The sequence below is a fragment of the Nylanderia fulva genome, unplaced genomic scaffold (assembly GCF_048542155.1).
Source record: "Nylanderia fulva isolate GAGA-0341 unplaced genomic scaffold, ASM4854215v1 Scaffold377, whole genome shotgun sequence".
NCBI lineage: Eukaryota > Metazoa > Arthropoda > Insecta > Hymenoptera > Formicidae > Nylanderia > Nylanderia fulva.
This window is the reverse complement of record NW_028190452.1, coordinates 86969-98624: the sequence shown is the minus strand read 5'-3', so window position 1 is coordinate 98624 and position 11656 is coordinate 86969. Positions and strand designations below refer to the sequence as shown.

The 11656-nt window shown below is 35.9% G+C and overlaps 1 protein-coding gene across 1 annotated transcript; it reads right to left on the bottom strand.

Moving 5' to 3' along the window:
• Window positions 1-8406: 8406 nt before the first annotated feature.
• On the bottom strand, window positions 8407-9144 carry LOC146722060 (uncharacterized). Its single transcript, XM_085485556.1, has one exon. It carries the CDS (start codon window positions 9142-9144, stop codon window positions 8407-8409), a length of 738 nt encoding a protein of 245 aa, XP_085341682.1.
• Between the last annotated feature and the right edge of the window lie 2512 nt (window positions 9145-11656).

The following is an 11656-nucleotide window of genomic DNA, read 5'->3' as shown; positions in this document are numbered from 1 at the left end:
TTCACCCTCTTTCACCCTCTTTCGTCCTCTTTCACCCTCTTTCGTCCTCTTTCGTCCTCTTCACCATCTTTCGCCTCTTTCACCCTCTTTCGTCCTCTTTCACCCTCTTTCGTCCTCTTTCACCATCTTTCGCCTTTTTCACCCTCTTTCGTCCTCTCTCACCCTCTTTCATTCTCTCTCACCCTCTTTCACCCTCTTTCATTCCCTCTCACCCCCTTTCGTCCTCTTTCACCCTCTTTCGTCCTCTTTCATCCTCTTTCGTCCTCTCACCCTCTTTCGTCCTCTTTCACTCTCCTTTGTCCTCTCCCATTCTCTTTCATTCTCTCTCACCCTCTTTCGACCTCTCTCACCCTCTTTCGTCCTCTTTCACTCTCCTTTGTCCTCTCTCACTCTCTTTCATTCTCTCTCATCCTCTTTTGTCCTCTCACCCTCTTTCGTCCTCTTTCACACTCTTTCGTCCTCTCTCACCCTCTTTCGTCCTCTTTCACCCTCTTTCGTTCTCTCTCACTCTCTTTCGACCTCTTTCGTCCTCTCTCACCCTCTCTCACCTCTTTCACCTCTCGTACGTCCTTTCTCACCCTTTTTCGTTCTCTTTCACCCTCTTTCGCCTATCTCGTCTTCTCTTACCCTCATTCGTCCTCTCTCACCCTATCTCCAAAAAATCATAAAAATGAAAAGGTCAAGCCATGTTCAAAAGAAGGTCCTCAAAAATTTAAACCTAGTCTGTACAATGAAAAATAATTACTCGTAATTCCAGAGTTCCAATTTGTTAATATCGAATAATGTATTTGTTTCAAGTAATGGCAGTAGAGTCAAATACATACCCACGTATATGCAGTTTTTGCTGTTAATTGTACTTAACGAAAAAAATAATTAAATGATTTAAATATAGCACATTTTAAATCAAGAAACTTATATAATCGAACTCTGTTTAGGCAAAGGTAGAACATTTCATTTGCCTCTGCCTTTACAAGAAACATTGGATAAGGTATGTCCTCCGGAAGATCCTATAAATTTGAATCACGAGTTGCACATTCTCGTTCGAGGTATACCCAAGAAATCTAAAGTGGTTTGGGAAAATTTGGTAGATATTAATAAAATGTATAAGGCTTTACAATGGTTGAAAGAAAATAATCCTCATTATTCAAAAATTCGTCTTCCAGCGTCATCTGATGATCTATTAAAGAATAAGTTGCAGGAAACAGAATATCGGATTGTCGATGAGGAAAGCGACAATGACGAAATAAATGAGGTGGTTGAGGAATTACCAGCATTGAATTTGTACAATGTACAGCAAAACAAAAATAATAATGATCAAACCGTTTTAAAACGTACGGCTTTTCTCACACAAATCACTGAACATTCGGATATTAACGATCAGTATACAATATACCCAATACACGCGAAAAGAATCGATAACGAATCTGCATTGAAGCTTTATCAAATGGTGAAAATTGAAGATTTTCCAATGGATAATCGTTATAAATATCTGGATGTCATGTGTTTCCCTGATTTATATCCTGATGGTGTCAATGGACAACGAGAAGATAGAAACTTTGCATTGCCGGAATATTTATTTATTAGAACACGATTGATGTCGAAACATAGTAGATTCAGGTTGAATCTGCAGTATCTGTTCTTCCTTCTCAATGATGCTAACTACCGACAGTTGAAAAGTGGTATCTATTATACGATGATGGTTACTAACCCACGAGAGAGATACACTGCTGGTAGATACTTGAACGAATTGAAAGGTTACCAATTAGAATCGAATTTAATGAGTATTTTCGCAAAATTGAGAAATACGGATCAATTTTGGCGACAACCGTCCAATAATGTAAAATGCATGACTTTGCATTACGGTCCAGCGACGTGGTTTTTGACTTTGAGTCCTAGTGAATGGAAATGGTCCGATTTGGGTGAATAGTTACGAGATATGAATCCCGATAAAGAGAAGTTAAGCGAACTAATCGCATACGATCTTGTAAGTACTTCTAGATTCATGTGTATAAAATTCAAAGCCATGATTGATTTTATTTGTTCGTCCGATAATCCAATAGGAAAGGTTATTCATTACTTCTGGCGACTGGTATATCAACGTAGAAGTATCCAGCACATGCATTGTATGATTTGGATAAAAGATGCTCCAGTATTAGGAAAATCACCGGATGAAGAAGTTGCTACGTTTATTCAAAAATACGTAACGTGTGAAATTCCAGATGAAAATGTTTCGCCAATGTTGTACGATACGGTAATAAGTGATCAGAATCATAAACATAACTCGTATTGCATGCGTACGAAAAAAACGGAAACTAATATATACAGAAAGTGTCGGTTCGATTTTCCTCGGCCAGTTACTGAGAATTTCGTTTTAAGAGACGTTATCACTTCGATAGTCGGTAGAAAAAATTTACGCAGTAAGAGCAGATTGTACGATCTTCCTCGCAAGGAGTCGGAAAGGTTTATAAATGATTATAATCCGTCTATCAAATTAGCCTGGGAGGGAAATATGGACATACAATTTATTAGAGAAAAATCAGAGTTTTTAAACTCATATTTAACAAAATACACGACAAAGTCGGAAAAATGCAATACAGACTTTGAAGTGATAGATTCGAATAAGTCCTTGGCATCGAAACTGTGGAATTTTGCAATGCGTTCATTAAATAACAGAGAATGCGGTGCTTTAGAAGCTGCGGATACACTATTAGGGAATCCCTTGTACGGTACGGATAATGATACCATGGTCAAATGGATCGATGTTAATGAGGTGAGAAATAGAAAAGTTAAAACATTTAATGAAATTTAAGCTCTCGATGAAAATTCTACGAATATTTACTGTTCGTCACTCATCGATGATTACTATCCAAATAGACCTCAGGAATTAGAATCATTGAATTTGTACGATTTTGCCAGATTCTGGGAAATTACGAAACAGATGTCAAATAATGACGAAGTCAAGTGTTACAAACTGGCATCGGGTTTATTTTTAAAAAAACGAAAAAAGGGTTATTTAATTAACCATTATCGATTTAATATAAAAATTGAGCCCGAAAAATACTTTTACTCGCTGCTTCTTCTGTTCAAACCATGGAGAGATTTGAGTGAACTCAAAGGTACATTCGAGACTTACACGGATGCCTTTAAGAATTCAGAGTCTGTTTTAACGAAGGCAATGAAATATCACGAAAGGCTCGAAGAAATACAGAAAGCTTTTGAGAACGTTGCTGAATTAATCGAGAAGCGCGAAAATGATCTGAAAACAGCAGACAGAGACAAATCCGATGACGATGAACTGGATTGTAATCCGATAGAAGCTGACGACGCGATGAAAGATCTGGAAGATTTTAGTAAGATTGACGACCCGATTGATTTATCGCAAATGATGTCGCAATTGAACGAAGACCAGAAAAGAGTCTTTGATGGAGTATGCCAAGTTTTACAAGATAAGAATCAGATTCTGCGACTGTACGTAAGTGGAGAGGGTGGTACAGGGAAAAGTTTTCTAATTGAAACGATTAAACATTGGATCAGAATAAATTTGGAAAAAACGACTGCCATATCTGCTCCCACGGGTATCGCAGCATTCAATATCGATGGCTTGACAATCCATAGAATGTTTCAACTACCGGTTAGTCATGAATCTACACCAAAATATACGCAATTGTCAGACATGGTCTTGAAAACTTTGAGGGACAAATTAAAGAATGTCGAATTATTTATAATCGAAGGAATTACATGTAACAATGCAATGATGGATTTAGGAACGACTGTATTCAGTGATGGTCAAGCCTATGTAGGTTTGTCACGAATAAGTAAATTGGAAGGCCTACATTTGATAAATTTCAATCCAGCATCAGTTAAAGCAAACTCGAGAGCCATTGTAGAATATAATCGACTGAGATCTATGTTCAAATCTGAACTGCCACAAATCAATCCGTCCGAGAAAAAGGTTGTGAAAATGTACGATCGTCGATGGGATATCTCTAATATCATTGATGATATGCAGAATTATGATTGTGAGGAACCAGAAAGTATAGTTACGTGGAAAATATATGGCCTTTGCAATAACGATGCTGTTTCGTGTTACGCTAATGTAATATTACAATGTGCGTTTCATTGCGTACGTATTAGGCAACAAATACTGAAAAATAAAGCATCGAATGTATTGATTGATGCTATCTGCGCGTATGGTGAACGTAAATATTGCAACATTCAAGCGGTTAGAAGATCTGTCGGAAAACGCTTCGAAGAACGAACACAACAAGATGTTTCGGAATTTTTTACGGCTCTAATATCGACGTATTCCGACATCAATGATGTATTAAAACTCGAATTAAAGCACGTAACATGTTGCTCGAATATCAAATGTAATTACAATGTAACTAAGCTGGAAAGCAGTAGTTTGTTAATATTACCTATACATTCGACATTAAAAAGGAAAAAAGGTGTCACTCTACAAAGTTTGATTAATGTAGAATTTTCTAAATGGGAAACGATAAACGGCAATTGTAACAAATGTAAGAGCACCGTGTTGAAAAAGAAAACCGTAATCGAATCAACTTTATCCGTCGTAGTAATACAGTTCAATTTATATACTTTTGTTTACGGTGCTTCTAAAAAAATTATCAACAATCGGATTACCGCCGTGCCGACGAGTAATATCACGATTATTAAAAAAAAGTACAAGCTAATAAGCGCATTATTTCACGAAGGTGAAGAAATGAATCGTGGTCACTACACGTGTATGTTGAGAGCTGACACATAATTGGAATGGTATTACTCTAATGATATGGAAGTGTTCAAGAATAAATGGCCCAAAGGAGCACAAGGGGCATACATATTGTTCTTAGAACAGATTAAATAATGGCGCTGTATAAAGGCTGCCGTAAACGCTACATTAAAACATCAACTGTTGTAGCGCTGTATAAAAGTTGCCGTAAGCGCCAAAATAAAATATCGGTTGCTCTGGCGCTTTATAAAAGCTGCTGTAAGCGCTGCATTAAAACGAGTGCAATAAGTTTCTAATTTGACCTAGGCTTCATGACATTTCAAAAAGTATCATCCAGAAAAAAATTATCAGACAGAAATATGTATGTCGTGTTAAAATCGGAGAGACGAAGAAAAATATATGGTTGCGTTCTCACGAGAATGGGCGATGGAGGGGCCCATTCTTTATTTTCAATATTCATACAAGAATATAAATTCATTCTGTTGCAATTGAAATAAATGTGCAATGTATCGTTAAAAGTTATTACAATTATACAAACATTTACATATATGATTAAATAAAATATATATGTATACTATAATATAATTATATATTTTATATATGTACATATATACCATATATTTCAATTATTTTGAACTGTATTGCATAAATTGTTACTTATACAAAGTTATGTGATAAGAATCGAAAATACATATATTTGTGATACTTGAATTACTAGAAAGCTGCTCTATATATCTGTACTTTAAAAAGTAAGTGATATCCTAAAAAAATCATAAAAATGAAAAGGTCAGGCCATGTTCAAAAGAAGGTACTCAAAAATTTAAACGATCTAATAATAAATTATCACGAAAAGTAACTGATATGTTATTCAAGGTGCCAGTTCAAAGTGAAACGTACGTAAAGTGTATATTATCTAAATTTAGTAATAATATATTACCATGAAAAGTAACTGTGATATTTTATTCAAGGTGCAAGTTCACATTGAATATACATACATATAAGTAAAACTGAGTACAATTTGATTCTAGAAAATAAGTGCGATATGTTATTCTTAGTGCACAAAATATAATAGTCGTTTATAGAGATTTGATTTGAAATTTATACTAGCCCGTACAATGAAAAATAATTGCTCGTAATTCCAGAGTACCAATTTGTTAATGACTCAGAAAAATAACATGGCGGCCTGCTCTCAAAAAACTATGATGTTTCTCGATGTTTATTTAGAAATAATGTCGAAGCTCTTACAGAATAATTACTACAACATTTGAAATACGAAAAGTATTACATTAGAAAAAGATTAGATTAGAATAAGGATTCAACGTATTTTTAAAAGCTCTACACACACAACGAAGTGAATATACAAAACTATATACAAATACCTTTTTCTTCTGTGTTTCTGAAGAAAATTGTAAGTCAAATGACTTGCACTTTGAGAACCATGTCACTTACTTTTCAGAGTCAAATTGATAAATTTTTTTTGTATATTTTAATGATATTTATTTCTCACTTGTATCTTGAATAATTAATATGTAATTTTTTATTGTATATTACGACAAATAATCAGTAAACTTTTTAAGCGTATAGCTTTATTGTAGTTGACCTGAGAACTGTACATTTATAAATTTTACTTAATATACACCCGTTTCGAGCAACAAGGCAAAGTTTTCTGATCAATAACTTACTCCCTGAAAATACGGTATAACACAAATCGGAAGTTGATACAAAAATTCGTAATTTTACTAAAGAAAGATTGGAGGTTTTTAATTTATACAATTTTCACAACTCTTATTTCAATTATTTATTCTACCCATCGAAAGTTTTTTGAGATCAGGCCGCCATGTTATTTTTCTGAGTCATTAACAAATTGGTACTCTGGAATTACGAGCAATTATTTTTCATTGTACGGGCTAGTATAAATTTCAAATCAAATCTCTATAAACGACTATTATATTTTGTGCACTAAGAATAACATATCGCACTTATTTTCTAGAATCAAATTGTAATCAGTTTTACTTATATGTATGTATATTCAATGTGAACTTGCACCTTGAATAAAATATCACAGTTACTTTTCATGGTAATATATTATTACTAAATTTAGATAATATACACTTTACGTACGTTCACTTTGAACTGGCACCTTGAATAACATATCAGTTACTTTTCGTGATAATTTATTATTAGATCGTTTAAATTTTTGAGTACCTTCTTTTGAACATGGCCTGACCTTTTCATTTTTATGATTTTTTTAGGATATATATATATATATATGTATATATATATATATATACAGAGTGTTATGAAAGTATCGGTACAGCAAAATAACTCGAAAAATATGAGTCTTAGAAAAAATGTTAAGTAAATGTTAATCTGAACGTCAGATAGTCAGGAAAAAATCAAAAAAATCTAGTCCTTAGCATTTTTTTAGGACTCATATTTTTCGAGTTATTCTGCTGTACCGTTACTTTTATAACACCCTGTATATGCGTATATAATTCTGTATACATACAGCTATGCGTAATCGTGCACGACATCAAAAAAACTAACACGTCTTCAGGACACACAGCCACGTGCGCGGAAACCCGCGAAGTCGTAATCTAATATCGATTTTAATACTCACTATCAAACTTTGAAACCGACCGAAAGGAAGCAACATAATATCTCTGTTTCACGCCGACCTTATCTCCGAGCCGCTCGATACTCACAATCAGATCAAAAAGCGTGAACCGATTGATGGAATATGAGTTAAACGGAAAACGCCAATCGGGGAACAGAGCGGAGGGATTATGAGACCATCTTTCGAGACAAATCATTACTGTTCTCTCTCGACTTCGGGTGATCACTCACGTGTACGCCTAATTTCTATCGCGACTCAGAGACATTGTCTTCCAGGCGTTGTCGTGATAGTGTGTCCGAGCGTACATATCGCTATTCAGAGATTCGTCTCCTAAGCGTTAACGTGAATATATATACAGTAACAACTGACTAATCTGTAATAAGCGAACAAATAAATACGCATTAAATAGTGGCAGTACACCGCGGCTCAGGGGTGGTCCCCAGGCGATGCTTCGCGTGATGCGTGTCCTATTTCATAACGTCCCACTTTTTCTCGGTGTTCTTTATATTTATCATCTCATGTGAGACGGAAAATAAATAAATTTAAAATATTTATAAACTGAAAGACAGCGTAGACATTAAGTTATTGACGCTAAAAATTCTCTACAAAACAGCTTTGGTTTCATATTAATATTTATTTAATCGTAAAACATTTCAGCCCTGATTGGGCCCTCCTCAGTTACAATTTTACTATACAAACAGAGAAAATTTTTTAACATATATTGAGTTTTTGAATTCAATTTAAATAATATATACAATATAATATCAAAAATCAATTGGAACTCACATTATGTCATATGTAAAATATAAAATCCATACAGACCTTCACATTAGTTTATTTGATTGCTCAGAATGTTATAAAAATAAAACTGTGTTCATTAAATATATTATTGACATGTTAATTGACTATGGAGAAAACAATGTGTTTATTTAGTAATCAAAAATTAAAACGTTTAAAACAATTTAGTCCAATTTTACATCAATATGTTGATAACTTACTTTAGATGTTGTACACTTATACATACATATATATATCTTTTTCTTCGTATGCCTATCCACTAATGGATGTTTGCGATCACTTCCTGCATTCTCTCTCCGTCTCTCGCCACATGGATCAACTCCTCCACCGTGCGCAGTCCTGTCCACTGTCTAATATTTCGAAGCCAAGACAGTTTTTTGCGTCCTAATCCTCTTTTCCCTTCGATCTTTCCCTGTATAATTCTTTGTAGCAGCTCATACTTTGTATTACGCATGATGTGGCCCAAGTATGCCGTTTTCCTTCTTTTTATTGTAGTCAATATTTCCCGATCCTTGCCCAATCGTTTCAAGACATCTCCATTGGTGGTTCTCGCCGTCCACGGTATTTTTAGGACTCTGCGGTAGACCCACATTTCGAAGGCCTCTAGTCTATTCATTTCAGAAACTTTCAGTGTCCATCCCTTCATTCCATATAGAAGCACCGACCATATGTAGCACCTAATGAATCTCATTCTCAGATTTTGATCGAAGTCCGTATTGGTGAGGACTTTTTTAAATTTCATGAATGCCTTGCGAGCCATTTCTATTCGGCATTTTACTTCCATCTCCGACGTCCAATCCTCGCACATCCACGTTCCCAGGTACTTAAATCTATTTACTCGTTCTATCGGTCTGCCTTCTAGTTTTAAGCTAGCGTTTCTGAACTTGTCCGGTTCTCTGGTGATAACCATGAATTTTGTTTTCTTAATGTTGATGTTCAATCCCATGTCTTTACTGTGCTGTCCTACTATGTCAAGAAGTTGTTCTAGATCGTCCATGTTGTCTATAATTACCATTGTGTCGTCTGCGTATCGAATATTGTTTAGCCATTCTCCATTCACTTTTATGCCCTTCTCAATATCCTCGAGTGCCTCTCGGAAAATAACCTCAGAGTATAGGTTAAACAGAAGGGGTGAGAGAACACATCCTTGTCGGACTCCTCTGCAGATTTCAACCGCGTTGGTTTCTTCTCCGTCAATCCTGATTCGTGCCTTTTGATTCCAATATAAGCTTTCAATACATTGAATGTCCTTTGTATCTATATCTGTTTTTCTGAGAACCTCCATAAGCCTATGATGTTGAACTGTGTCGAACGCTTTCTCATAATCTATAAAGCACAGGCATACATCTTTCCTCTGGTCATAACAATTTTGCACCAGGGCGTGTGTTGCTACTATTGATTCCCTCGTGCCTAACCCCTGTCTGAACCCAAATTGTGAGTCGCTGAGGTTTCCCTCGCACTTTTTAAAAATTCTTTAATGTAAGATTTTCAAGAGTAATTTTAGGGTATGGCTTATAAGACTTATTAGCCTGTGGTCTGTGCATTTTTTCGCTTTGTTTTTCTTTTGTAACGGAACAAAAGTTGAGGAAAGCCACTGTTCAGGATATATTCCTGTGTCGTATATTTTGTTAAAAATTTTCAGGAGAAGTGCTAATCCCTTCTCATTCAGTAACTTTAGTAGTTCCAATGGCACTTCGTCTGGGCCTGCTGCTTTGTTAGTTTTTGCGGTGTTTATTGCTTTTTTAATTTCTTCCATTATGATCGGTGGACCCGTGAGGTTGTGTCACTGTCTGCTTCCATTTGTCTGTCTGGTCTCTCGTCTGCAAAAAGGCTTCCTACATATTTCTCCCATATTCTCTTTTTCTCTTGTATATCGTTGGCTAAGTTGTTATTTTCATCGACTATTGCAGAAAAAGTCCTTTTACGGTATATTCCGGCTATTTCCTTTAGTCTTTTATGTAGATTGAAATCATCGTGCAGGGTTTGTAACTTTTCCATTTCCTCGCATTCCTGCTTTAACCACATGTTCTTTGCTGTCCTAATCTTGGCTCTTATTTCCCTCTGCATTTCATTATATTTGTGTGGGTCTGCTTGATTCTTATATGTCCGTCGTTCGTCCATGAGCGAGAGGATCTCGTCCGTCATCCAGTTCTGCCTTCGGTTCTTCTCTCGATATCCCAAATGGCTTTTTGCGGTGTTTATCATGTCATTTTTTAACTCTTCCCATATTTTGGTTGGATTTTGCTCATTTCCTCTCGAGCTTAACATCTCCTCTATGTTGTTATTTATCTCATGGCGCATTGCAGCTTTTATGTCTCCTTGTTTGAGCCTTTCGTAGGCAATTCCTCGCTTTGAGACTGGTTTTACATACTTTGTTAGTTTGATTTTGATAATTGCCCGTAGTAGTATGTGGTTAGAGGGCACGTCTGCTCCAGAATAAGTGCTTACTCTGTTAATTGAGGATCCAAAACGTTTATTGATAAGTATGAAATCTATCTGGTTACGACTTATGTTCTCCGGACTGTCTCTAGGAGATCTCCACGTATATAACCTCCTGGGTGGTAATTGATACCATGTGTTAGTAACTCTCATATCTTCTTGGCAGAATTGTACCAGGCGTTCGCCCCTCTCATTTCTTATTCCCAATCCGAATGGTCCCACCAGATCCCCATATCTCTCTTTTCCTATCCTAGAGTTGAAATCGCCCAAAATTATATTCATATCATGTTTCTTGGTGAGCTTCAACATTTCCTTTATTTGCTCGTAGAATATTTCCATCACCTCATCCGGTGCATCAGCAGTTGGCGCATATATCTGGATGATGTTTAAATTGGTTGGCCTGGCATTAATCTTTATCAGCGCTATTCTATCTGAGTATGGTATAAAGTCGATAATGCAATTCTTAAAACATCAGGAAACTGTAAAATGAGTCGCGCGGCGGTGAACTATAACGCAGCGCGCGAGAGGCTCACGCGACGAGAGAAGAGAGGTGATGCGAGGGGGAAACTATAAAAATTTATTTTTTTCAAAAGAAATATATTATAATTTTTTTAGAAATATATTAAAATTTTTTTACAAGAAATATATAAAAAAATTAATTTTTTTCAAAAGTAATATATTAAAAGTTTATTTTTTACTTTGCTAGTGGGGTATCGCAAGAGGTGGGACAACGACAAGGTTTAATTGTACAATTTTTTAGGTAAAAATATAGTGGTTGTCGCGAATCTTTCCCTGTTTCTCATAAAACGGAATGCAGATTCTCACTGACCCCCCTGGTGAGACGTATGCCGTTATAACGCATACCCACGTTTCTTCGTCGAGGGTTGCGATGGTCCGTACGTCTAACGTACGCGAGTGGTACGCCTCGCGAACATCATTTCCACTGTCGTACCCATCGTCGTGCAGTGGTTGGTTTTCTTCTTCTTCTTCTTCTTCTTCGACGATGGGTACATCAATGTCCATTTCTTTAATATCATCTAAGATGATATTGGCCTCTCTATCGTATTCAG